This window comes from Camelus bactrianus, chromosome 3 (assembly GCF_048773025.1).
Source record: "Camelus bactrianus isolate YW-2024 breed Bactrian camel chromosome 3, ASM4877302v1, whole genome shotgun sequence".
NCBI classification, from domain to species: domain Eukaryota; kingdom Metazoa; phylum Chordata; class Mammalia; order Artiodactyla; family Camelidae; genus Camelus; species Camelus bactrianus.
Genome location: NC_133541.1, coordinates 2,575,576 through 2,602,664, shown reverse-complemented (window position 1 = coordinate 2,602,664; position 27,089 = coordinate 2,575,576). Strand labels below are relative to the sequence as shown.

The 27,089-nt window shown below is 58.6% G+C and overlaps 1 protein-coding gene and 1 long non-coding RNA gene across 11 annotated transcripts in view; one reads left to right on the top strand and one right to left on the bottom strand.

Moving 5' to 3' along the window:
• The window catches only part of LOC105081218 (uncharacterized), a 45,402-nt gene extending 36,797 nt beyond the window's left edge, over positions 1-8,605 (bottom strand). For 2 of the 7 annotated variants that reach the window (XR_012503504.1, XR_012503507.1), the window contains exons 1-5: positions 7,140-8,605; positions 6,943-7,055; positions 5,598-5,773; positions 464-2,524; positions 90-366 (exon numbers count right to left, since the gene is read on the bottom strand). This is a non-coding gene — a long non-coding RNA (uncharacterized LOC105081218). The remainder of the gene's footprint in view (positions 1-89; positions 367-463; positions 2,525-5,597; positions 5,774-6,942; positions 7,056-7,139) is intronic. The other 5 variants (XR_012503509.1, XR_012503506.1, XR_012503510.1 and 2 more) reach the window with 5 other exon arrangements.
• LPCAT1 (lysophosphatidylcholine acyltransferase 1) overlaps positions 7,049-27,089 on the top strand; it is a 45,402-nt gene continuing 25,361 nt past the window's right edge. Inside the window, exons 1-3 of one of the 4 annotated variants that reach the window (XM_074355798.1) lie at positions 25,078-25,204; positions 25,670-25,780; positions 26,030-26,374. In XM_074355798.1, coding sequence (XP_074211899.1) covers positions 26,367-26,374 — 8 coding nt within the window. In that variant the 5' untranslated portion in view covers positions 25,078-25,204; positions 25,670-25,780; positions 26,030-26,366. Of the gene's footprint in view, positions 7,070-8,759; positions 9,032-25,061; positions 25,205-25,669; positions 25,781-26,029; positions 26,375-27,089 lie in introns of those variants that run through there. The other 3 variants (XM_074355789.1, XM_074355779.1, XM_074355805.1) reach the window with 3 other exon arrangements.

The following is a 27,089-nucleotide window of genomic DNA, read 5'->3' as shown; positions in this document are numbered from 1 at the left end:
GAGCAATTTTTTTTCATAAGACAGCACGGTTTTGAGAACATGTTTTCATATGTGTGCTTTTGGGGGGGCATTTTAGGAAGCAAACTTACCTGCAAACACTAGCTCTGCAAGCCCAGCATGTGAAGGAGCTGTGCCTCTGAGTTTCTAAGGCGGTTTGGTTTGCCCAGAGGCCCCCTGAAACGAGCAGCGTCTCAGACTGTGCTCCACGCCGAGGAGAACCATCTTCCTGCCGAGGAAGGTGGGACAGGTGACACTGCTAAGGGAGGCGCCGCCTGGACGATGAGACTTTAAATCCCCAGGGGCCCCTTAAACCTGCGTCTCCAGGACAGTGGCGTGGATCGCCGGCACGCTGTCGGCGTCACACACCTGTGTGGTGAGGGTGACATTAAATGATCATTGAAAAGTAAATGAGTCGAAAATTACAAATAAAATATAAAACAATGTCAAGTCTCTGTGTCCTTACTTGATGTCAAATGTCTGTGTCTCTGAGGAAGACGGTTTTATCTGAAATCCAAGTCCAAGCTCTGTAAAACTAAGACCTGTGTCGAGAAGGCAGCCTGCAGCCGTGAGTGACCACAGGACACCGTCCGTCCTGACACACGAGCAGAGGGAAAAGCCCATGAGAGTCACGGCCGCAGCCTTCACAGTCCTGACTAGGATCTCGGCCGCTGTTTCTTGTGTCTCAATTTTTCTGTCTGTAGAACGGCCCTATATTGCCGGAGTGAGGAGGAGGGGAGGGAGGGAGGGAACAAGAGGCCTGGAGGGGAGGGGGAGCCTGGGGAAGGTGCTGTCAAGGGGTGGATGAGGGAGCAGGCGTCACCCGCCAAGGCCAGGAAGGTGGCAGGAGACTCCCGGCCCCAGGAAGCCCAAGGAGAAAGGCTCTGAGGAGGGGCGAGGGCAGCAGCGAGATGCCCTTGAGCGTCCAGATGCTGAGGGACAAGGACCCCGGCGCCGCGCAGAGCCCAGGTGGCCACAGGAGGGAGAGGGGTCTGAGGGCACTGGGCTCAGGGCTTGTCCAGCTCCAGCTCTCAGGGGAGATGGGTGCCACGGTGCCCACCATCCAGAGAAGGCCACCTTCTGCTGCCCTGGGCACACAACACTGCCACTTCTGGCCAGTTCTGGGCCCACGCGGGGTCGCCAGAGAAAAGCCTGTGCTGAAGGCACCAAACCGACCCAGGCTGGGAGTGACGTTGGCTGGGTCACCAGCTCCCGGACAGCCCGGCTCGGCAACGACACCCCAAGGGCCAGGACGCTGGATGGAGCTGGATGCCCTCATGGCCAGTGCCCCGGCCTCTGCTGGCCTGGGGAGGAGGGAGGGCTCTGGAAGGCCCTCCAGCCAGAAGCCACCCTCACCCTCACACAGGCGGAGAAACAGGACTTCCACTGGGCACTCAGGGACACCGAGATGTCTGCGTTATCTTTGTTTCAAGGAACCATCAGTGTACACTCCTTAGTCTATGAAGCAGTGCTTCCCTGTGTTTCTGTATTGGGTGTGCACCTTGAAACCAAACTGACTGCAGAGGAAGTGACTCTCCTGTGCACAGGACCCACCCCGCAGGTGTGTGCAATGGCTTTTAGCTGGTTGACCTGCTTCGATGTTGTGTTTTGACACGTTGAAGTCCCCAAATAGGCAATATTTTCTTCCTTTTGTCCAAGCTGCAGCAGTGCTGAGTTGAATACAAAAGCACAGCAGGGAATACTTCACGGTCTTAGAAACTCATTCGCCTGCACAGTCACCTCTGCCGCGTTGGCAGTTGTTCCCTGCACGGGGGTGGGGGGTCCTGGGGCAGAACACAGACCCAGCAGCCCCGTCCCCCGGCTCACCGGGAGCACTGCAGCTGGACGCCTCCCTCACGGGGGTTCCCAGGACCAGACACACAGCAGATGCCCGCAGGTGCTCGGTCGGCCAGGCGTGGGCAGTTTTGGAGAAGATGCTGAGGACTGGGACAGTCTGCAGCAAACTGGTTGCTTGGGCATCTTAAGGCCAGATGTGTATGGAAGACTGCCCTAAAGGCCTGTCGAGCAAATGTAATGAGGATGGTGGGGAACTTGCAGTGAGACAAAGCCTGAGGGCAAGAGGGGCTGCCGGCCCACAGACGAACTCGCTCCCCAGAGCTGGTGGAATCGTGCAGGTTCCTGAGCCGTCCTTTGCAGACTCACTAGGCTGCTTTTGGAAGAGGGCACCTTGGTTGAGCCGCTTCCACGGAGGTGGTAACCCCCAGACCATGAGGAAGGGAGCCCTGAGCTCTGATCTCAACAGAGTGATGCCGTGGACAGAGGGGTCACGTGGAGCCGACACACACTGGCTTTTATCTTTATCATCTAGTCATGGATTTTGCCAAAATTGCCCAAGATTAGCTGGCTGCAGTGGGCTGGACGGTGTCCCCCCCAAAAAGACATGCCCAAGTCCCGCTCCCCAGTACCTGCGGATGTGACCTTATTTGGAAACAGGGTCTTTGCAGGTGAAATTAAGGTAAAAGCTCAAGGTGAGATCCTCCTAAGTCAGAACGAGCCTTGCGTCCTTCTAGGAGGAAGAAAAGGGCGATTAAAGGCTCACGGGCACTACGCTCTGATTATTAAAGAATCTGAATTTGAATTAAAATGGCCCCAGAAAGAAAATGACACCAGGTGGCTTCACAGGAACCCCCGCCAAACATTTGAGGAAGAGGTGATGCCGGCACCACGCAAACTCGCCCAGAAACTCCGGAAGAACTAAACAGCCCTTCCTAAAGGCCAGCGCTGCGCTGGCACCGAAGCCAGACGTGGACGCTGCAGGAGAGGACGCTGTGCCTGCTCGAATACGCAGGCACGTCGCCATTTAAAGCGTCTGCACACAGCCTCCAGCAGCATAAGGAAAAGGATAACGTGCTTTGCCCAAGTGGGAAACGCAGGGCTGTCCACTGTCACCACTTCTGTCCAACAGCTCACTCAGGGTTCCAGCCAGTAAGAGAAGTAAGGGATCCAAGTCAGAACATGAGAACAGGAGGAGTGAAAATGCCTTTATTTGCAGAGAGCACGGTCTTCTGCCTAGAAGACACAGAGCTTACGAGAGCGCTACTAGAACTCACAAGGGAGCCTGGTCAGTTCACGACACGAGATCTGCACGAGAAGTGAGATGCCCTCCTACACACGAGCAATGAACAATCAGAACGGGCATCTCAAGTGTCACGTGCAGCAGCACCAGAAACTCAATGCGCTGTGATAAACCCGACAGAAGGCGTTCAAGATTTCCACCCTGAGCCGAGGGAAAGCGAAGAAAACCTTAACAAGCTGCGACACACGCACGCTGACGGACCACAAGACTCGAGGTTGCTAAGATGTCGCTTCTCCCAAAGTGATTCGAAATCCAGAGCAACACAGTCCCACTCAGAATGGCAGAAGGGTTTTCTGTGGAAAGTCACGGCTGATGCTAAGATTCACGTGGAAATGGAAAGGACCTGGGACAGCTGGACCGACTTTCAAAAAGGAAAACCAAGCCTGAGGACCAGCACTAAGCGACCTCAAGACGTGTTGTAGGGCTCCTGCGATCAAGGCGGGGCGGGCTGGGCGCTAAAATGGATAAACAGATCAACGGGGCAGGACAGACTGCCCGGAAACAGAAGCACATGCATGCTGTCAGCTGGCTCCTGACAAAGGTGCGCATGCAGTTCCGTGGGGAAACGGTAGTGCTTACAATAAACGGTACGGAACCACAGATACCATGCGCAAAAAATTGTAAAACCCTTCTGTGTGTATGTATATATGTGTATGTATAATATCATATAAAAGTAGCTCAGGAAGGATTACATACTTAAATGTACAATATAAAATTATAAAACTTTTTGAAGAGAATAGGTGAAAGTATTTGTGACCTTGGGTTAAGCAGGATTCTTGAGATATGACACAAAAAAACATGATTCATTTTTAAATGATAGCTTTAAAAACAATCACAAAAGACATAGTTAAAAACAAATATAATTCTATGTGATCAAGTTGGGGCTTATCCAGAAAAACAAGGTTGGTTTAAGATTGGAACATCAACCAATTTAATCCAACATATTAACTGAATGAAGGAGAAGAACTATACAACAGAGCTTTGACAGAATGACGAGAACTCTCAGCAAACCGGGAACAGAAGGCAACGTCCTCCACTTTACTAAATGTGCCTCTGAAAATGCACAGCTAACGTCCAGACTGAACGTTTTCCCCTAAAATTGGTAACGAGGCACCACCCTGATCAGCACTGGGCAGCGGGTGTCAGTCAGTGCAAGGAGATAACAGCCATGAAGGCACACAGGATGAGGAGGAAAAAATAAAACCATCTTCCTCCCCGGGTAGCGTGGCTGTGAGTCGGGAGAGTCTTAAGAAATCCACAAACATGCTACAGGATTAATGCATGAACTTAGCAAGGGCGAAGCACACACCGCAAACATACGGAATTCAGTTGTGCTTCTGGACACTAGCAACAGACTCTGGAAACTGAAATAGAAACAATCTCATTTACAACAGCATCAAAACATAATACAATGAAGGGCAGAATTAGACAAGCAGAGGTGAGACCTGCAGACGATAAGCAAGAGTGATAAAACGCTGCTGAGAAAATGGAAGACAACCTAGATCAATGCGATGCGCACCACACTCAGGGACGGGCAACCACGTTACCAAGAGGTTGATCTTCCCAAACCGACCAGCAGATTCAACACAATCTCATGAGAAATCCCAACAAGTGTTTCTGGGATACTAACAAATTCATTCTGAAGTTTATATGGGAAGTGAAAGGCTCCACGTGGGTCGAAGCAGTTTTGGCAGAGGAACATTTGGAGGATTCACATTATCTGATTTCAAGGCTTAACCTAAAGCGTCAGTAATCAGGGCGGTGTGATACCAGCACGGGTGTCAGCATGCAGGGTCCAGAGACGGACCCACATGTGCACATCACAGAGCTGTCGAGGGAAGTCAATAGGGCGAGGATGTTCACACTGACAAACGGTGCCGGACATGCAGCCTCCATCCTCACTCCAGGCCCCCCCAAGCGTTAGCTTGAAATGGAATGCAGACCTGTAATGTGAAAGCTAAAACTATACAACTTCTGAAATCAGGAAATCTTTTTTGTTTTACTCATTATTTTTTACTGAAGTATCGTTGATGTCCAATATTATATAAAGTACAGGTGTCCCATGCAGTAATTCACAGTTTTCAAAGGTTCTACCCCATTTACCGTTACTATAAAATACTGGCCGCAGTCCCCGTGCTGCACAATATATCCTTGGCTTATTTATTTTGTACATCGTGGCTTGTACCTCTTAACCCCCTACCCCTACACCGCCCCCCCCCCACACAACTGGTAACCACCAGTTTGTTCTCTACCGTGAGACTGTTTACTTTTTGTTATAGTCACTAGCTGTGTTGCGTTTTTTAGATTCTGCAAGTACGTGATGTCATGCAGTATTGGTCTTTCTCCGTCTGACTTAGGAAATAAGAAAATCTTAATGACCTTGGTGTAGGTAAATACTTCCAAAAAGGATATAAAAAGCATGATTCATAAGAGAAACATATTGATAAACTGGACTTCATCAAAATTTAAAACATCCTTTTTGAAAGACGCTGTTGATACTTACCAGACCGTACCACCACCAGCGACTGGAAACCACACCATCGATTATTTCTCAGGATTCTGTGGTTCTCCTGGACACTTGCTCTCTGCACGTGCTGGGGTCCGACACTCAGCTGCATCATCCTGGGGCCGTGTCCCCCTGGGGCCGGAGCATCCTCCAGGGCCCCTCCTCCCCGCCGTCTAACATGCGCCACAAACAATTAGAAAGAGTGACTTTAAAAAAATTCCTTGGGGGAAAGGCTGGGAGAGGGATAAAACAGGCGTTTGGGATTAACGGATACACACTACTCTACATAAAATAAATAGACAGCAAGGATCTGCTGTAGAGCACAGGGAACAGTATTCAATTTCTTGTAATAACATATAATGGAAAAGAATCTGAAAAGAAAAACAATTATATATATATATATATATATATATATATATATATATATATGTATAACTGGATCTTTTTGCTGTACATCTGAATCTAACAGTATAAATCAACTACACTTCAATAAAAATTTTTTAAATTTTTAAATAGATTCCTTTATTTTACCACTGCAAAATTACAACACATCCAGGAATCAATCTAGTAAAATGTGAAATCTTTATGTAGAAAAAAATTTTAAACACTATCAAAGAATTAAAAAGAAGACCTAAATAAATGAAAGAATAACTATTGGTGAAAAAACAATGCTTGAAATTGCAAAGCATCTGTGTGTTCTGTATTGACTATGTTTTTTTATTTTCTGTATTTCCTGACTCACTGACATCTTGGGGCCTTGCTGACGCTGGAGGGACTGCTCTTAGGGTTACTCCTCCGGGAGCGCACCTTCCAGATGCAGACCAGCCAGTCCGGAGCCCATAGCCCAGCCCTCTCCTCTGTGGGGCACCCACACTCGGGGCGCTGAGCCCTGCCTTCACCACTCCAGGCCAGCTCTAGACCACTGGGGACAGCCCTTGACTTCCCCACCCACTCAGGACCCTCAGCCTCAGCAGTAACCCACCCAGTGACTACTGTCTTCCTCTCCAGCTGCAGTGGGGAGCGGTCCCCAACCGACTCCCAGCCCATCCCTTCGCCTGACCCAGGATCTTTTAGGACCGAGATGGGGCCACAACAGGGGTTTCAGCCTCCCCTGCAGGGCTGGCTCTTTGCCTTCATGCCCAAGCCCCTCCCTAAAGAGCCTGTCCTGGCTCCTAACCCCCTCCCCCATCCTCTATCACACAGCTTCCCAGAAAGAGGCTCTTAAATCTCCCCGTCCACACCACAGCTCACCACAGGCTGGTCTCGACTGCTGATCCCACTGCTGAGTGGCCATTCCAGGTTTACCCTGGTCATCCTCCCGAGGAGGTAACTTCAGACTCACCCCTGACTCCCTGGCCCTGCTGTCCACGGACTCGCCCCTTCTGTGGTCCCTTCTGTGGTCCACTCTCCGGGATGCTTCCGCCCTCCTGGGCCACTCAGGTCCCCAGGGCCCTGCTGGTTTTGATGAGGTGAGTGTCCTTCAGTTTGCACCCTCCACCCAGCTTCCCCTCCCGCCGCACAGCCCGTCGCCCAGCCCACCAGCTCTCCCAGCTCGGCTCGTTTCTGTGGTCAGAGCAATTGGCAACTGAATGGCTTATGGCTTCAGAGACAAGGGAAATGGGGCCTACTGGAGTTCACCAGCAAATCCCCAGGCTTCTGGGTCATCGCGACACCGGGGAAGAGGCAGACGCTGCTCTGTTTGCAGATGTGACAGCCAAGGTCCCGAGGAGAGGTAACCTGCCCAGGTCAAGCATGAGGCTTTGAAGAAGTTCGGACCCCACCCCGCTCTTTCCCTTCCACACTGACGGTGTGTGTAGGATGCCGCAGACTTCAGCAGGACCATGGCCTCCCTTTGGGTCCCTGGGCTCTTCTCTCTCCATCGAAACACAGAAGGACCCTCAGCATGGAGATACTTCACCATGTCGTCCACGAGGGTGCAGGTTGGGTTCTCGGAGGGTCAACCACTCCCTGACCCACTACCCAGGCAGAACACAGGTGCCCCCAGGAGCCCAGGGCCTTGGAGAGGTCAGGCAGGCAGCCCCAGAGCACTCCAGAAGAGCTGGGCTCCTCCCAGCGGTTCCAGGCGTCCACGTGTGACCTGACGGGGCTGCTGCTGTACGCCAGCCTCTCCTCACCGGCAGCCCATGCCAGCTCACGCCTTCCGTCTCCTGCCTGTCAGGGCCGCAGGGAGAGACGTGCAGAAATGTAGCTGTTCTCACTGCAAAAGGTTTGCAGTGAAGTTTTGAAATTTATAAATTTTGAAGAGGGAGCTATTTTGCTTTTGCCCTGGTTAGTGCTGTGCCACAAATAGGGACCCCCAGCACCCCCCTTCACCCACAGGTGTTATTCCATGAACCAGAGTCCTTAGGGAATGGGAACAATTCATCACCTGCTTCTCAGATCACTGGGTCCCAGTCCGCACATGCCGGGGCCCACCACCCGAATGGACCCTGTGGCCCGAGAGGACCTGGAGAGTCCGGGATGAGGCCTGCCCTCAGGGTCTCCTAGTGCAGCTCACAGCCAGGACTGGCAGGACCACGGAGCAGCCCAGGGGAGCCCTTCTGAGGACAGGACAGACGGAAGAAAAGCCGCGGGAGCTGGGTCTGGGGCGGGGACCCAGTGGAATCTCCTGCAGGCCTGTCACACGTGCGGCCTGGCTGGGGCCTGTTCCTCGTGTGCGTCGGGATTTGGGCAGCTGGGGCGGCCTGGCACCAGGACTGCCGGGGGCTCCTCACCCACACGCCATGGGAACGCGTGCCCTCCTGGTCTTCTGTCCCCGTGTCGCTGACTCTCCCTTCCCCCCACGGCCCCGCCCCCGGGTCCATACCCTGAGCGGCGGAAGGGGGCGACGTGGCGGGCAGCACTGCGCTGGGGGCCGGATCTCCCCTTCTCGGGGACCAGGCCCGGCTGGCAAAGCCCAGTGGTCCGGCCACAGCAGGAGGCTCTCCGCCAGGGCCTCGGCGCCCCTGGGAACGGGTCGGCCTTGGTCCCCGCGAGCTAACCCAGGCGCAGGGCGCGCGGCGGGGGAGCGCGGAGGGGCTGCCTCTCGGGGCCCTCGGGAGGCGGGGCTCACGCGGAGCCCCTCCCGAGCCCGCCCCGCCCCGCCCCGCCCACGTCATGCCGCTGCCCTTCCTGCGCCTGCGCGGCCGGGCTCCCGGCCCGCTCCTGCCGCCGCGCATCGTCTGCCCGCGCCCGGCTCCCCGCGCCCAGCTCCGCGCCCCGCTCGGTCCCCAGCTCCGCACCCACCTCGGCGCCTGGCTCCGCGCCCCGCGCCCCTCGCAGCGGGCGGCGCGGCCATGAGGCTGCGGGGACGCGATTCCCGCGCCGCCCCCGCCTCCAGCGCGGGGACCAGCGACGCGCGGCGGCTGGCGCCCCCGGGGCGGAACCCTTTCGTACACGAGCTGCGCCTCAGCGCCCTGCAGAAGGCCCAGGTGGGTGTCCGCCGTGTGCCCGACACGCCCCGGGCCCGGGGCTGCGCCGAGGGTCCGGGATGCGCGGCCGGAGGGGGCTGGGAAGGGGACCGCGGGCGCGGCCCAGCCTCGCGGCCCCGGGCCCCAGGACCCGCGATCGCCACACTCCCCTGAGGCCCGCAACCCGCATCCTCGCCGCCCTCACCCCATCCTCTGGTTCCCGCCGCCGGTGCCCCGAACCTGGCTCCGCATCCCCAGTCCCTAGGTCCCCGCACCCGTCCCTATGCCCCTTTCCCTGATCCCTGGATCCCTGCACCCCGACCTCAGACCCGCACGCAGGTCGGCCGCGCCTCGCACCCTTGGTACGGGCGCCCGCTCCCGCTGCGTTCCGGCCCCGCGCGGTACCGGAGCGGCTCCCCCGGATGTGACTTTGTCACCTGATGCGCTTGGTGTGTGGGGACCTCGCTGGTCACTTGAGTCATTGCCAGCGGCAGTGTGGTGCGGACTGTGCGGGGTGCCCTGCAGATAACTGGCGGGAAGACGTCTGCCTCTGCGTTTGCGAGTTGTTCCCGGGGTCCGCGTGGGGCTGAGCTTGCGGCCCGACTCGGTCGTGCACAACCTGGTCCAGCCTGGGGAACAGCGTGCGGGCGCCGTCTGCTCCAGCACGTTTAACCTGTTGAGGGGCCCGGCCCTGGCTGAGGGGTGCACACTGCAGGACTTGGGGTCCCCACACTTGTCCCTTCCCTTCGCGTGGCTCCTGGCCTGGAGGGACACTTCCCCGAGCCGGTAGGACCTGCAAGCTGGCCTTCCGGACTCTGGTTGTGAGTTGGGTTTGCGTTTCTGTAAATTGCTCATGAGACGGCCTTTCTCTGACTCCAGAACTGAACGTTGAAGCAGAGAAGTTTCCGGTCTGCAGCGTTTGTCCAGACGGTGGGGACTGTATCTCCGACTGTGACAAAACTCTTTTAGGGGGGAGATTAAAGTGTTTTTTAATGTGTAAGGTAATTCATTTGAAATAATATTGGAGTGAGAAGTCTTGAAATCAGTCTAAAGCTGTCATTTTCCAGATGCCTGATTTTCCCCTCGGTGCCTCCTTTGGCGGGTTTAGTTGTTGTCGGCGGGAGAAGAAACAGGCAGCGAAGACTGAGGCGAGGGAAGAGCGGATAGGGTGGCGGGCCTCCTGGAACGCGAAAGGGCAGGGCTGTGCTCCGCTGGTCCCTGTGCGTGTAAGGAACAGACACCAGCTCCACTCGCCCGTGTGGTCTGTCGGCACCTCGTCTGCTACCAGGTGCTCTGCCCGGCATCCGCAGCCCCTTCCTCTGGGCTCCTGAGCAGGTGCGCCCTGTGACCCAGCAGGGCCTTCCTCCCACGGCTCTGCGGCTTAGAGCCCGCTGGGGTGAGTGCCCCTGGGGTGGGGCCCTGACCCCTCAGCGCTGCCTGGGCCTGGCTGGTCACCCGGCCTCCTGCTGTTATCCCCCTGTCTCTCCTGGCCGCTCTGCAGCTCCCTCGGGCCCGCGGTGAAACACCACCTCTGAGAGGGGCCCCCTCCAGCCTGGATGGCCCCCCCGAGCTCCCACCACCCCAGGAGCCTCTGGTCCTGCGGGTGCACGGGGGGGGCCATGTCTGTCCTGGCCAGGACTCTGTGCTCACTGCCCCCAGGGGAGAGGGGTCCACTGCAGAGAGTCAGCTGGTTGCTGAGAGAGTAAACAAGGGAGGGGACAGACGTCAGAGTAGAGTCAGAAATCCCAGCGCCCTCGGGCGGGGTCACAGCGTCGTACGGTTTGGAGCAACTCCTGTGGGCCGTTCTTGCCCGAGCGTCTGCGAGAATTCAAGAGCGGACCAGGCGGGTGGGTGTCTTCACCCTCCAGAGAGGGAGGGACACTTTGTGTGTGCCTTGTTGCAGTGTTTCAGGGGCCATTGCAGAATCATCTTGGCATCTTTGTAACCAAGTCCTGCTCCTGTTCCGAGGCCTGCAGTGTGAGGCCAAGGGTGTGTAGCCTGAGTTTACCCTCCCAGTTCCAAGCCCCGCTCTGCGGGAACATTTTGCTTTTCACCAAAAACACTCTGCAAAGCGTTTCCCCTTTACGTACTGCGTTATGGTAGAGTTTCCACAGAGTGAACTGGCCGAGCCAAGCAAAGAACGCTGCCTCCCCAAACCAGTAAGTAGATGGAACCTGCAACGTCTGAGACCCCCCAGGGCGCTGAGCTGTGAGCGCAGATGGCCCAGCAAGTGTGCCTGTGTTACCTGCTGGCATTGGCTGTGGGGGAGGGGCTGCCCGTGCCTGGGGGTGAATGACTGGTCCGTCCGTCTGTCACTTAACTGCACATTTGGTGAGGAGCTTAAGCATCTCTTTGGAGGGAGAACCACACGTTAAGATCAGAGCAACCGTGACTGGTAGAAACTTAGTGACAGATCACAGGGTGCTTTGTTGGTCTGGGAGTCACGCAGGGGTGTTACGTCACTCCAGCCTTTTGGTACTTCCCGTTGGAAGCCGTGGTCGTGGGCACATCCCCACTTCAGCTCTGTCACTTCCCTGTTTCTGAATTCCCTGTAACCAGTGTCAGTGAGGATTTACTTCCTGGAAAGCAGCCTGGTTTCCCAGACACTTTGGAACCAAGTCCTTGGAGGCGAGGCCACTGTGTGCACCCCTCCGCCGGCTAGTCCGTAGGGAGGCTTACCAGGAGGGGTGACTCTAGGGACAGGCCTGTGCGGTGGCCTGCGTGGACTTTCGTTACCCAAAAGTGGGCAATGTCTTTCTCTGAGTTGTTATCCGAATGCCCGAGTTCTGATAAAAGGATGGCAGCAAGCGCCCCCATGTCTCAGCCTGGGTCTGTGTTAGGGGTGGCGGCCCTGGAGCAGGGCTTCCAGGCTGCTCCCCGAGGGGTTGCCTGATGGTGGCACTGGTACATCTGTGCCCAGAGGTCCTGGTGACTCCAGCGTCCTTGCCGCTGGGAGGCGGGGAGGAGGGGGCGCCGTGTCCCCTTGCCCAGGTGAGGGGCGCAGGCCCAGGTGCTGTGCTGACCCCGGACCCCGGGCGGTGCGGGCTGGCTCAGCGTGGAGTCTGACCCAGCCGCTTTCTCGGCTAACCCCCCACCCCCACCCCGGAGCCTCCTTTAATCCGATTCTGGTTCTCTGGAAGGGCATATGCAGAACTTAACTGTGGTTGATGCTGAGGAGGGAGACGGGGGATTCAAGCTTCTAAGACTTGACTCTTCATTTTTTATGCTTTTCTGTCCCAGAATGGGGACACACACGTCCACACGCATAGTTCTGTCTTACCCCCTCTTTAATGTCTCAACACTGAGTAAGACACAGTCAGTCTTCCTTCTCATTTTATTTTATTTTAATTTTTTTATTGAAGTAAAGTCGGTTACAATGTGTCAATGTCTGGTGCACAGCACAACGTCCCAGTCATGCATATACAGACATACATTCATTTTCATATTTTTTCATTAAAGGTTATTACAAGATATTGAACATAGTTCCCTGTGCTATACAGAAGAAATGTGTGTTTTTTTAATGTATTTTTATATACAGTGGCTAACATTTGTAAATCGCAAACTCCCAAATTTATCCCCTCCCCCGGTAACCACAAGATTGCTTACTCTGTCTGTGAGTCTGATTCTGTTTTATCGAGGAGTTTGTAGTGTCCTTTTATTTTTATTGTTTTAGATTCCACATATGAGTGATCTCATATGGTATTTTTCTTTCTCTTTCTGGCTTCCTTCACTTAGAATGACGACCTCCAGGTCCGTGCATGTTGCTGCAAATGGCATTATTCTATTCCTTTTTATAGCTGAGCAGTGTTCCATTGTGTAAATACACCACAGCTTCTTTACCCGGTCATCTGTCGGTGGACATATAGGTTGGTTACTTCTCATGTTAAAAACGCAGGATTTTGTCCCTGAAGGGAGCACTGAGCCCCACTGAAGGAGCCAATGCCTTGCCCACCCTGCCATCCACAGGCCCGACCCCAGAGGGCGCCAGGCGGTGGGAAGTTTGGAGGAAGTACCTGGGGCTCCCCTGCCCGGTGAGTCTCAGCACAGCTTCTGTGAGCCCCTCTCCCACAACCTCACCCTGCCGTCAGACCCAGGGGCTGGAGCCCTGCCGAGTTCTCGTGGGTCTGCCGTGGGGTCGGGGTTGGTGTTGCAGTGGAAATCTCCGTTCCAGCTGTGAGTGATCCTGAGATGAGCCCGGAGGAAAGTGTGCACTTGGAAGCATGTTTAAATGTGGTGGCGGGTTTGTCCTTCTAAAGCCCAAGTCACCGCTCAGCCATCAGTGCCACGTCTTGCATTAGAGCTGATGCGCATGTTCCTTGGTGTTTTGACCACGTTCCAGCATCGTCAGCTGGGGTGTTGTCAACGTTGCTAAAGGCCCTGCAAGTGGCAGCTGGCCTCCCGGCTTCTGGCTTCGCTGCATTTGGTGATGCTCCTGGACCGTCCCGGGTGGAGCCGCTGGCCTCGCCCTGTGCTCCTGTGAGAGGCCAGCTCAGGTGCCTGGACCTGCGGCCTTTTTCCTCCGGAAAGCCATATTTCCATCTTGGCACTGGAGGAGTGACTTATTTTCCCTAAAAAGTTAGTTGCCACCTAAGAACTTTTGAAACAACATCTTTCACAATTTTCACATTTCAGACCCGGAGGATGGGGCCATGGGCAGGGCTCCCTAAGTGTGTCTCGTGCCAGGTCCAGCAGGTGAGGGCTGGCGTGTGCCACTCGACGGGGACCTGCTGCTCCTGCTGCGCCCAGCGCCTGCGCGCAGCTGTGCCCTAGCCAGTGGGCGTGCGGGGGTGGGCCAGGCACTGGACGCCCACCCCAGAGCGGGGGTCTTTCACACTGGGGTCCATTCACTCCCCCAGGCCAGCCCCCCACCGTCTCATGCACAGAGCAAGTGACAGAACCCCCCTCTCTATAGCAGTAGACCTTTCTCGCCCACAGGGGGGAGTCATTGGTCACTTTTGTGCCATGTGACTTACCATCCCCGCACCCTCCTGCGGTCCCGCAGGCCCCCTCAGCTCAGTCTGTCTCCAGCTGGACTGCTCCCTTTTGCTGCTGTCAGCGCCTACAGCCACCCAGCGTGGAGGTGTCTCAGGGTTGTCGGGGCTACTTCTGCCGCCGCCCCACCCTGTGCAGTGGTCTCCCAGCTGCCTGCCCCCTTCCAGTCCATCTCAACCGCACCTGTGCTTTCATTCTAAGGAGCAGTCAGACGGATCATCTCCATGCTTCCCTGCTGTGCTCAAGGAATGACCACCCAGCCAGGGGGTAGGCTGCCCCAGGCTGCTCTCCACCCCTGCTCCACTGACCAGCACCAGGGGCCCTGTGTCCCAGCCTGGCCCCACAGTGTAACTGGTGGGTCAGGGGTTCTCTGCAGCTGGGGGCAGAGCTGGGAAGCTCTGGGGGGCTGCCTGCCACTGGAAAGTACAGAATGTGCCCAAGGGTCTCCTCGAAGATAAAGGGGGACTCCCACAGCTGGGGGCTGTAGCCAGGGTGTGGGTGAGGGGAACTCCTTGCAGTTAGGGGGTGGGGCTAGGATGTTCCCTGGGGCTTCCCACAGATGAGGCCCTGGACCCAGAATTTTGGAGGGGCCTCCAGCCACTGGGAGTGGGGGTTGAGGCAGGATGTTCTGGGGATGCTCTCCTATCTGAGGGTGCCATGGGGTAGGAGGTGCCCAGATAGGGGCTGCCTGTAGCTGGAGAGGTTCTCCTGCAGCTGGGAGCCCTGACAGCCCGGGACTGGGGGTGGGGGGAGTGGGGTGGTGGTCTCACAGCCCGGAGCCTAGGACACCCTCTCTGGCCCCAGGCCTGTCACTTCCTGAGGGTATTTGCTGAAGTGACTGGACGGCAGGAAGCGCTGCTGCTCTTGAATTTCGAGATTCTCTCACTCCAGCCCTGTAGTGAGAGCCCCGGAGACAAGGGATTTCCTTGAGCCGCAGCCAGGGTGGGTCTGGCTTCTGGGCGCTCTCCCAGCTGAGCGAGCGGGGCTGCAGCCACGGCCGGGGAGCAGGGTCCATGCCTCTCGAGCCTTTACCTCTGGCCCTGGCACTGGCTCGGGTGTTCCCTCAGGTGCCACCTGGTGTGTGTTTGTGGACGCGGGCGGAGGATGGGCCTTCTCCGTGCCTGGCCTGTGCCCGCCCCGCTGCCTCTCACCCCCTCGGCCAGACCTTCTCAGCGACAAGGCTGCGTCGTGCACCAGGTCCTGCCCCTGACGCTGCCCATCCCGCCTCGGTCACTGCCCAAGCCTCTGCGCTGGTTTGTGGAATTCACAGCCCCTGCATCCATTTTTGCAAGCGGGAGCTTGGTGCCTTGAAAGCTCCGTTCTGTGGACGTGTAATTACAGGTGTCCTGGCCCCACAGGTGAGATGCTGGAGGAAGTAGGTCAGGTGTTGCCGAATCTCCGCGCCATCTCCCACCTTTGGATCTGAGCCTGTCTCTGGTGGGACGTCCAGCCAGGAGAGAGAGCTTACGCCTTCCAGCATTTCCACCCCACCCCCCGACCTGCGGCCCTGAGCTCTCCAGGGTGGGTGGCGGGGCCGCAGGAGGGCCTCCGGCCTGAGGGTCGCTTCGTTGCGACGTTCAAACCTGGAGGCTGGGGAGCGGCAGGTCGGAATCACTAGGACCCCAGGGACGGAGCTCTTGTCTCCAGCAGAGGGTCCTGAAAACTCAAAGAGGACGTTTTATATAAAACTGAGTGTGTGGGAGGGGGGCTGAGGAGGGCCAGGGAGAGTGAACCCTGCCTGGCCCCCTGGCCCACCCACATCTCCAGGCCCAGACCTGCCTCTGCTTGGAAGTGCGCCCCTCTGCCCCCATGCACTTCCTTCCATCTTGACCTACCTGTCGTGATGGGGACCTTTCTCAGCTGCCCTGGAGACTCTGAGTCCACGTGGCAGGTGGCTCCCGCTGTCCCAAGATGTCTGACGTGTCCCCAAGCCCTCAAGCTGGGACTGAGAGCTCTGCCCGGCCTCCTCGGGGGCCCCGGTGCTTTCTGCTGCATCCTCCTGGAAGCCCCCAGCTGCCCCTCTGTGCTGACCGCTGACCTTGTGGTTGGTTTTCTGTCTCCACTTGTGGCCCGTGGGCCCTGCTGCCCCAGGGACCTACGCACACCAGCCCTGTGAAACTGGCAGTGCCGAGTGCTGGGGCAGGACACAGGCCCGAGCTGGGCTGGATCAGCTGGTGCAAAGGCTCCAACCTTCCTGGGAGCCCTCGGGCCCTGGCTGAAAGGAGACAGGCCTGGTGCCGAGGGTCTCGGCGTGCCTGGGCGGTGGGGCGTCAGGATTAGGGTTGCCTTGAACAGGGTGGTCTGACCCCACAAAGAGCCGCACAGGCACAGCGCACACCATCAGCTGCGGTGTGCTGAAAACGGTAACTGTGGTCGTCGAGGAAAATCGCTGTGCATTGGACTGCAGGACAGAACTGTCAATTCAGCGAATTACTGAAAGACACCCTCATTTTGCAGAAGCCTCCAGATTGGGTGGAAGATGCCAAGATTTGATCTGAAAGCTCTTGGATAGAGATGACGGGGACAATGGGGATGTTGGGGCTGCGGGAGGGTTTGAAAGAAAAAAACAGCTCTTCTGGAAAAGCTATATTTAATTTTAGATTTGAGTGGGAGAGATAAGAAATAGCTTGTATACAGCAGCGAGCATGGGCTCTGGAAGGAAAGTTTTCCTGAGCGGAGGCACACATTTTCCTAACAGTCTCGGGTTGGTGGGGACCCTCAGAGGCGATGTAGCCAGGGCCTGAAGTCAGGAAGACATTCACACGTTAGTAAGAAAAAGACAAATCAGTCCAGTGTGAATCTGGGCATGGGGTTTATGGAAATGGACAAATCATACCAAAGAAGCCCAGATACCCCCCAACACAAAACGCTCAGTAGCCGTGAGCCTGCGCCCTCGGGCATGACCCGCGCCCCCGGGCCCAGCCGGCCATTTCCACTCTCGCCGTCGGCCTCTTGGATTTCTAGCCACACTCGGGGTTTTGTCTGATCGTGAGGAGGGGACTTTTCTCGAGAGCAGATGTGTGTGTGACAGGTGGAGCTAACAGTGACCGTGCAGAGTGCCAGCCTTTTCTGTTTCACTTTTGCTTTCAAGAATTTTAACTATTCGAATTACTTGTGCAAACGACTGTTTGTTTCCAATTTGAAAGTAGCATCTGATTAGGGCTGGAAGGTGTTCTGCCTTCGGGGGAGCGGAGGGCGGAGGCTCTCTGGGCTGACTGGCTGGGCCTGCACCTGAGATGCCGGGTCCAGGGCTGGTGCTGCTCCTGTGCAGCCGCGAGCTCAGAGGTGTGGCGGCGGCGTTTTTGACGCAGGGCTTGGCAGGGCCGGCTGACGGGGCCCCGGGAGGGTGGCCGTGCCTTCTCCAGTCTCCTTTCTTTAGAAAGCACAGTGAAGCAGGGTGTGCGCTTTCCTCTCGCCCCCGCGTCCAGCAGGCTGCGCGCGTCCTGAGGCTCTGCCCCACTTCCTGTCTGTGCGAGGCTGCCCAGGCCTCAGGTGTCAGTTTTAGGACCTTCTGTTTACTCTGAATCAAGATTCTTAAAAACAGCCAGCTTTGTATTTTTTTTATAAGTAACAGCCAAAAAAAGAAACTGATTTCCTGGGCAAGTTGTTCCTGTTTATCTCACGTGCCTGGAGGTCTCTCTGCAGAATCCGCGAGTCTTGTCCCTATTCTGCTCCTTGTGGGACCGCTTGGAGGTGACCAGAGCAGTGTCCCAGGGACGCACAAGACCAGCCCCAGAGTCCTGCTCCCTTGATGTCTGACCCTACCCGTGCTTGGGTCCAGAGATGAGCCCTGTTCCCCTGACCCAGGCACCAGCTGACCCATCTCGGGAGGGATCCCCCGGGGTCTGCAGAGAGTGAGGGCCGGTGTACCCGTCAGTGCAGCTTTTCTGTGGCCAAGGTGAGGGAAGGTTCTGGAACCCGCCCTGTAGCAATTTGGGGAAGGACTGTCCCTGGGGAGGTGCAGGCACAGTGAGAGGAGGGAGGCTGGCGAGGAAGTGGGGGTAGGGCTGACCCCACAGCCACACAGAACGCTGAGCCCCAGGGGCCGCGGAGTCCCCATGCTGCACCTCGGAGGGGAGGGGTCACAGGTTCTGGGTGTTTTGGAGGTGGAGCCAATAGGAGTTGGTGAGAGACCGAGGTGGCTCCCAAGTGTGTGTCCAAGGGGCGGGCGAGCGGGGTCAGCTCAGGGCTGGTTTGGTCCGGGAGGGCGGGTTGCCAGTCATCCCGCTGGTGCGTCTGGAGCCCTGGGCAGGCTGGGCGCACAGAGGGGGCATCATCCCGCCAGGCCCATGCCCGCGCATGAGCGGGCTCTCACAGAGGGAAGGGGGCTCGGACCTGTCCCCCAGCCCCCCGCGCCAGCCCGTCTCCTGCTGGCCGCGCCTACGGCCTAGGCTTTGCTCTGATTAGGGGCTGACCCTGGGGTCTGGCCTCGGTTCCTGCGACCCAGCCCCTTTACTGTGGGGGTTTCCAATCTGGGGCGTGGCCTGCACCCTGCTCCCCGCCTCCATCAGCGCCATCATCTCTGGCTCCCCTGCAGCTGGGCCCTGCCAGCACCCGCTCAGCGCAGCCCGGCACACGGTGCCTGCGCTGCCCCCGTGCTCCCTGGGCTGGCAGCACCCCCTTCACTCCAGGCCCCATCTGCACCCCCACACCCGCGAGAGTCCACGTTCCGCGTGCTCACCCCGCGCTGCCATCCCGGAGGGACGCTTGGCTCAGGTTGCAGTCTAAGTGGCTTGGAGACATGGGTGATGTCAGTCCTGTTTTGTGTCTTATCTTTTGTGCTGACTGTCATCTCGGGCTGTGTTCTCTGTGCCTCATGTAACTTGCAGCTCCTCCCCTGGCTGGCCCCTGGGTCTGTCACGCAGGTGACCTCCAGCGCACCTGTCCCCTGGTGGCATCCCTGGGTGGCACCCAGCTCTGCTGCCACCAGCAACGCTGAGCTCAGCAGCCTCCCCGGGTGCTGCGACAGTGTGTGCAGCTCCCTGATGGTGGGGCCTGCCGGCTACCCCGGTGACCGCACAGGCTTGGGGCGATTCCCTCCCGCAGGGCGGGGGATGTGGCTTGGCCCTCATGGAGCCCTGCAGGAGGGGCGGGCCCAGGAGGCCCAGCCTGAGCTGCAGCTGCCCCTGGAACCCCAAGCGCCTGTGCTCGGCCTCCTTGCGGGCAGGGCTGCTGCGCTCTCAGCCACGGGACTGCGGGGCCAGCGCAGCCGACGTCCACCCTGCCTTATCGGCTCACCAGCCTCCCCTCCGGCCGAGGCTGGTTAGTGGTGACCGTGGGCCGACTGAGCAAAGCCCCTTTCTGCTTCCATCCGCGTGGTTGTCAGAAGCTCTGAGAAGGAGGTAGCGGCCAAGGCTGTGGCCTCAGGGCGGGCTCCGTCCGTGTGTGCGGCAGGCCCCACGTGCGCTGACTCTTCCTGCACGAAGGAGGGAGGGAGCTCCCACCCGTCTGTCTGTGGGCGCCCCTCCCGTTCCTTTGGAGCAGTGGTGGCCATTTCCCGTGACTGAAGCGCTGGCGCTGGAACACGCCTCCAGCGGAGTCTCCCCTGTGTCCACCAGCATGGCGCTGATGGCTCAGTGGGTTCCCGGCTGCCGTCACACGGCGGCTGGCACCTCCCCTGTGCCGTGCTGGCCGCACGTGCTGAGTCAGCACCCAGCATGGCTGGCCGAGGTCCCTCCATCTGGCGTCGCTCTGGGGAGGGCGAGGTGGCCCAGCCTGGCACAGCCACCGCGTGGGTGGAGACTGGGGCGACACACACTCCAGAGATGTTGTCTCTGAAGCAGCGCCCTGGGGGTTCCCAGTCGGCCGTGAAACACAAGGCACGCGGACCGGCTTGCACGTGGGCGATGCCAGCTCCTTGGGGGCCGGGGCAGGGAAGGAGTGACGGCGGGCGGGTCCGAGCCGGCACTGTCACTGCAGGTGCCCAGTGGGCCTGGTGAGTTCACTGTGAACTGGTGACTGTTTTATACCCAGAACGAGCACTGTCACTTTCACAGTCCTTACCGCAGGAAATTTCAAACACACGGCAAACGCGTTCGCTCGGCGGCCGTGAGGAGGCCCCGCAGCCGGGGCCGGGGAGCGGCCTCACAGAGCTGCTTTCTCCCGGTCCTCAAGGCTGGAGGCGGAGACCCGGGCGTCACGGGGCCGCTTCCTCCCGAGGCTCCTCTCCCGGCGGGCAGACCCCGTCTCCTCCCCGTACCCCCACACGGCCATCCCTCCGTGCGTGGCTGTGTCCTGATCGCTTCTCAGAGGGACCCCAGTCACATGGGATTAGGGCCACCCTACTCGCCTCATTTACCTTAATCTCTTCTTTGAAGACCCCACCTCCCAAAATAGTCACATTCTGAGGTGCTGGGGGTCAGGACTTGAACATACGAGTTTGGGGGACACAGTTCAGCCCCTAACACCAAAGCAGAGAAAAGTGTAACGAGCCCCCCACCCCCCGGCTTCAGCAGTCACCCACTTCGGGCCCCTCTGGGCCCCCGACACCCCCCGAACCAGTGATTCGGAAGCCAAGCCCAGACCTCAGCATCTCACCCACAGCATCCCGTTGCACCTGCATCTCACGCGGGAGGCAGTGGCCACCCCGCGCTGGCCATCATCAGCCCTGAAGGTGCCAGCTGCCCGCTTCAAGGTGTCCATTGTGGGGCGGGTCAGCGAGCAGGTGCCCCAGGCACGTCCTGATCAGAGGGCCCCCTTCTAGCTCTGTCTTGGCTGTTTTCCTTGCGGTGCGTGTGGGGCGTCTGTGTCTCCCAGTCTGCCTTCTGCTGACTGTGTCCCAGGCTTCGGTGCTTTCTGGAAGCTGGTGGCTTGGTCTAGAACTGGAGAGATGCCATTTCTGTTGGGTGTTCCGTGGCCCCCACACGCACGGCCATGCAGGCCTGCTGATCTGCATCTGGGCAGGACCTTCTGTCATCTGAGTGTGCCTGGAGGGCGGGTTCTGGAAGCCTGTGCCAGCCCCTCGTGGGCAGGTCTACGGACACAGCCCCTCCACCCCTTGGCTGCCCCGAGGGACAGACAGCATGAAGCCTGTTGTGCTCTCGGCCAGTTTCCTAGGGCCATCCAAAGGCGGCCGGTGAGGCTGGGGCATGTGCCTGTGAGCGTGTGTGTGGATGTGTGCATGTGCCCGCCATGGGGTCGCGGTGGTGTGCAGTGTGAAGGTCACGTCACGCGTGGACTGTTCTTGTCCGTGTTCCAATCGCCCCCTCTGCGTGGGGGCCTGAGTCCGGGGACCTTGGCTGTCCCAGTGTTCCAGGGTCACCTCCTACACTTTTACCCCGACCTGGACCTGGAGCCACTTCACTCAGGAGCCTTGGGTCCCTTTGGCAGGAAATGCTGACCCGAGCCTGGACAGCTCTGCTGGGGACCCGTAACGAAACATGCCCGGGGAGGGTGGCTGTGCACCCTCAGACCTGGTTTAACTGGCTGCCCGACAACTCGGATGCGCTGAGGACGTGCATGTCCTGGTGACTTGTGTCAAACCCTCTGACGGGGCAGTGTTCGCAGCCAACCCCCTAACAGTTTAAACTGAGCAGCTCAGCAGAGACTCTGGATGCCGCTGCCCGTAGGATTGCGTCACAAACCCTCGTGTGGCTCGGGGACCTCCCTGTGTTTGACCTGGCACTTTCGAGGGGACCAGGCTCATGCTGATGTGCAGGACCGAGGCTGTGGGCAGCGTCTCAGGAAGCATTTCAGGAAGCCAGTCCCTCCGGCAGCCTGTGGGTTCCCGAAGGTGCAGGCCCTCCAAGCAGCTTCCACTGCCCTCAGGGCACGTGCGCTGGGACCGCTGCCTCCCACCCCCTCCTCCATGCCAGCAGGGCCGACCGACAGGCTCGTGGGGGCCTGTCTGCTGAGGGTCAGAGGCTCTGTGGTCACTCACACGTCCTCTCCCTGCCTGCTGCGGAACTCAGAACCGAGGACTGTGTTCTCCCCCGATGCACACCAAGTGGGAGCAGGAATGCATCCCCCGAGGTGCACATGGGGTCACACATGATGTCCCACATGCAGTGGCCTAGTGCACCCCACCTGCTGACCAGCCTGTGGGACCAGCAGATTGAGCAGTGTACTTGCCCCGACTCTGGTCACCCACCCCAGACTCGCCATCACCTCCCTGTTGGTCGGGACCGAGTGGGGCGCTGCCTCCCCGGGGCCCCCAGGAGCCCCTCTACAGTCTCGGTTCTCAGAGGCCTGGGGTGGGGCTCTGGAAGCAGGGTCCTGCCTCAGGAACCCCTGGGACCACCTGTTCTATGCCGTCATTTGTGGTGGCAGCCATCCTGGTCATGGAATGTGGCTGCAGGGTAGGGGGTGGTCCGCTAGCATTCGGGAGCGATCTGGGCGTGGTGGGCGCCGGGAGCCTGGGCCATTGCTTCGCCGCACGTTCATTTTGTCTGTGGCACAGGCTCGGCTTCAGGGTCTGCTTATGGGAACATGCAGGAAACTCTCCGGTGACGGAACTGCTCTGAACTTGGACGAGCCGGCAGCAGTGGGTTGAAACGCTGAGCAGGTGTGCGGGGTCGCAGGTGTGTGGGTTTCCAGCACAGCCTCCCCGGAGCCGGGAGCCCGAGAAGCGGGGCCCAGCGGGGTGGAGTGTCTGCAGACGGCACCTCTTTTCCCTCCGAGCAGAACTGCGAAGTGACAGGGAAGGAAGGAGCAGGAGGTGATGCTTAACCTGCATTTTAAAATGAAGGGAAGGCGACGTTTGAAGCTTGTGGAGTCGGATTAGAATGTTACTCCGAGAAAGCTGTTTTCTCAATGTGAGTCTTGGTAAATAAGATATTTCTGCAAGTCATGCTCCAGGCTCTCCCCTCAAGAAGTCAAAAAGACCCTCAGAGTGAACGCAGAGCAGACGAGAGAGGTGCTTGTAAGAGCCGCGATTCAGATGCCTGCGGAGGGCGCAGCGCGACAAGGAGAGGGTCCAGACGCGGTTCCCTAAACGGAGGAACAAAGGAGGAGCGCGTCCGCAGTGCAGGCGCAGCGGTGTTGCAGCGACACCCTGGGTCAGGGCAGGGTTGACGCGACTTCACGGGAGCGGCTCCAGGCAGTCATCCTGCAAACACGCGCGTCAGGAAGCCGGGTGGGGAGGAGACGCCGGCTGGGGACACCCGGAGAGAATGTTCTCCCTGAGAAAATGCTGAAGTGACTCAGGAAAAATAGGAAATCTAGGTAAACAGTCAGAAGACATCAGAGCGGCCATCAGAACGCTGCTCTGTAGAAGCTCCTCCTCTGATGTGTGTTGGCGTCTGGCCTTGTGACCGCGGGGCCCACCCGAGGATGGGTGACGGCCAGGCCCACTGTCCCCGACGCGTGCGGGCAAACAGACCCGAGTCCTTAAAAGAGACGTCATAGCAGGTGGCTTTCCAGCCCAGCAACCAAGGTCGTAACGCCAGGAAAGCCGAGACTGCCGTGGAGACAAGCGTGTGATGGCCCCGCGGGTCACGGGAAGACGTGGTAACATTCGGCCCCGCTCGTGCTGAAGGCAAAACCAAACCCTTAGGAAACCAGGGGTGGAGGGTGCATTCCCTCAGCAGGGACGCCCTCTGACAACCTCGAGCAGCCCCCCACTTAACGGGAAACGTGGCCACCAGGTCCACCACACAGATCTGGTGTCACCATCCTGTTCCACCCCGTGTTCAAACTGCAGGTTCAGCCAGGGTGACAGCCGGCCCTCAGAGAGGAGGGAGGTTAAAAATCACCGTTGTTGCAACACGTGGAGACCCGGGCCCAGGGCCCCCTCTCAGCTGCTGGGGATTCAAAATGTGGGCATGTGTGAGGGATGAAGACACACGGGATTTCCTGGGCTTTACGAGGGAAGCGTGAAATGGCTCATCGGCACTTCTGTGCCGGGAACGTGCCGAAAGGACGCTGCTTCGGGTGTGCTGAGTTAAACGCACGTTGAGTTCGTTTCATCACCTCTATGGGTTTTAATTTGGCTGCTGGAAAATGTGCAATTGCACATGTGGCCTGAGTCGGGCTCCTGTTGGGCCATGCTGGCCTCGCTGGGGACCCTGGAGAATCTCGCAGGCCCATGGGGGCGGTCAGCGTGCAGGCCTGTGGTGCAGAGGCCAGCAGTGTGAGCTGGGGTGGCGGGGGCCTCGAGCAGCTCGATGTGGCACAGTGGGCCTGGGTCTCTTCCCCTGTCTTTGCTGTCTCCCCCGCACCAAGTCCTACGTGTCCTGAGAGTGTTTCCTTGCAGTAATAGAGAGCTGCGTCTACTGGTCACAGCGCTCAGTGAGTTTCACGTCTCGTCACCCCTCTGCTGCCCCATTTCTAGCTGACCCCCTGAGATTGGGTTCATCACAAAACACGTTGTTCTGGAGCACCCACCCCGCCCCCACCCCAGCGCCCCCCCGCCCCCCGTGCGGAATCAGATGTCACTTTGTGCACCGATGAGCTGAGTTATAGCTGCCGTCCACCCGGGCCTCCCCCGACTCGGCTGCTCTGCTGAACCGTGTGTCCATCCCCACCCCCCAGCACTTGTGGCTCCCTCCCCCGCAACCTGCAGGACCTGCCCCTCCCCACTGATCCCCAGTGCATCACCCCCAACCCCCGTCCTCCTGACCAGACCTTTGGCCTTCAATACCTCCCTCTCTGCTGGGCTCCTGTCCTGTCCTGTGGCTGGAAAGTCCCTGAACCCCCAGTCTCCCTTGTCCACGGTTCACTCTTGCCGACGCTGTACCTGCTACTTCGACGCTTCACAGATGGCCACTCAGTGCTCTGAAAGCCCCCTCCTGTGTGTGGGGGTGGGGGCACTACGGGGGGGCTCAGAGGAGCAGGGCGGCTCTGCTGGGCCTGGAGAGGGGGCTGCCTGGTGGGGGCGCCGGGAGTGGGCAAGCGCTGTCCACTGGGAGAGAGAGCCCCCTTTCCCATGCTGCCCCCCAGGGTGCCTGCAGGAGGCAGCGGGCCGGTGGGGCAGCAGCGTGGCCAGGGACCCCGAGTGGGATGTCCAGAGCTGGCCCCACCCTGCTGTCCACGGGAGGGAGGTCAGCGGCCCGGGCAGGGCGGGCCAGCCCAGGGGGCCCAGAGGACGCCGCTTCCGCAGTGACACGGCCTGTCTCCCCAGGTCACCATCATGACGCTGACGCTCTTCCCCATCCGCCTGCTGTTTGCCGCCTGCATGATGCTGCTGGCCTGGCCCCTGGCGCTTGTGGCCTCGCTGGGATCCGCTGAGAGGGAACCGGAACAGCCCCTGGCCTCGTGGAGGAAGTAAGTCGCCTGCCTGTGGGGGCTCCGATCGAGGGCCGGTGTCACAGAGCCAGCCCTCCGTGGGCCAGTCCATCTTCCCCGCCCAGCACCAGGGTCCCCGCCACATCCCTGCCGCAGTCCTGCCTGGGGCTCCTTCCAGGGTTCTGCGAGCCGCATGTCCGAGCGCAGAGGTCCCCCGTGTCTCCGTGTTATCCTGCCCAGGGCTGCGCGTCAGCCGACGTCTGTCCCGCCCGCTGGCCCCGGCCTGGCCTCTGCAGGGTCAACGTCCCCCCCGGTTCACAGACCTAGGCATTGCCCTCTTTTACACAGAGAACGTGAATAAGCCGCCGCCTGCGGAGGGGCGGGCTGTGGGCACATCTTCACTGCAGACCCGACAGGGACCTCGAAATACTAAATTAGGTCACAGCGCTTTCTCATGTATTTGAACACCTAACGCTGGTTTTAACTCGTAGTATCTGCCCTCAGTAAAGGGAAGGTTGCGCAGCTGTAAGGATTTCGGCGAGTGCTTTGAGCGTCTTGGAGGACACCTGTCCTGCGAAGGCCAGGCGCTGGTGGCCTCCCCCGTCCACGTCTCTGGTCAGTCACAGGGGCGAAGGGTTTATTTGGAACAGAAATGTTGTTAGATTCGTGCGGGGGCGGGGGTGTGGCAGGAGGGCCGCAGGCCAAGGCCAGCTGCCACCTGTGTTTTCAAGTGGAGCCTGATGGGGACGCAGCCCCCGCCCCCATCGCAGGCTGTGTGGCCGAGCCCTCGGGCCAGCAAAGCCTGAGCTCCTGGCCCCGGCCCTTCACGGTACAGGGACCAGCTTGGCCCTCCTTCCTCTCCAGTGTCTGAGCTGCAGGAACGTTGGTGCCCCTGAGAGGCTGTGGAAATGGCATCTCTGTGGGATGTTGGTTCTCCACCGCCCGCGGGCCACGGTCAGCCACGTGCAGGCTGAAGACGGCCGGTTAAGGTTCAGGGGTTTGCTGAGCCATCACTGAGCAGGGCGCAGCCTGGGGCCTCTCACCGTCCCGATGTGCCTCATGTTCTCAGACCTTCCCCAGTTTCAAGTGAACCTCGGTCTCTGCTCCTCCCCGGAAGCCCGAAGGCCCCGAGACCGTCTCCCCATGTGTCCCCAGCGCGGAGCCTGGCCTGGGGGCAGGAAGCTCTCTCCCAAAAGCATGAATGCATCAGTGAGTGAGAGAGAGAGGGACGGGGAGGGAGGGGGCTGGGTTCCTAAGCTCTTTGGAAATCATGCTTTACCTCGAGGTGTTTCTTGTATGTTTTAACTAAAATATGATTTTCGTATCAAATATATAATCAAACAAAATAAATCTAGACCAAATAAGAATCAGAATTTCAGTTTCACTGGGTTGAGAACCCATGGCTTGAAAGCCGAGACTTTGTGGTTGTGACAACTCACAGGTGACCTGACTCCCCGTTCCCTCTGCTCTGCTCTTGGGCTGGGCTCCTGCCCTCCTGTGCCCCCGCAGAGGGGGGTCCTCACACCGCAGGGTCTGTCTTTTCAAAACAGATGAGAAGGGCAATTTCCACGTCGCCTGCTGGCTCCCGTGGCTTTTCCTGTCTGTGATAATAATGTGCTCGGTCTCATCGGGCAATTAAGCGGCCAAGCTGTTGGGTTGCTGCAGCCCACTTCACAGGTGCCTGTGTGCGTGTGTATGTGAGGTGCATGTGTGTGAGTGTGTGGTGTGCACATGTGACATGCCCGCGTGCACGTGTGATGTGCACGCATGACGTGTGTGATGTGCCCGTGTGTGGTGTGCACACATGGTGTGTGCTTGACATGCCCGTGAGCAAGTGTGTGATGTGCCCATGTGCGTGTGTGTGATGTGTGTGGTGTGCGCACATGCTGTGCGTTTGACATGCCCGTGAGCATGTGTGTGTTGT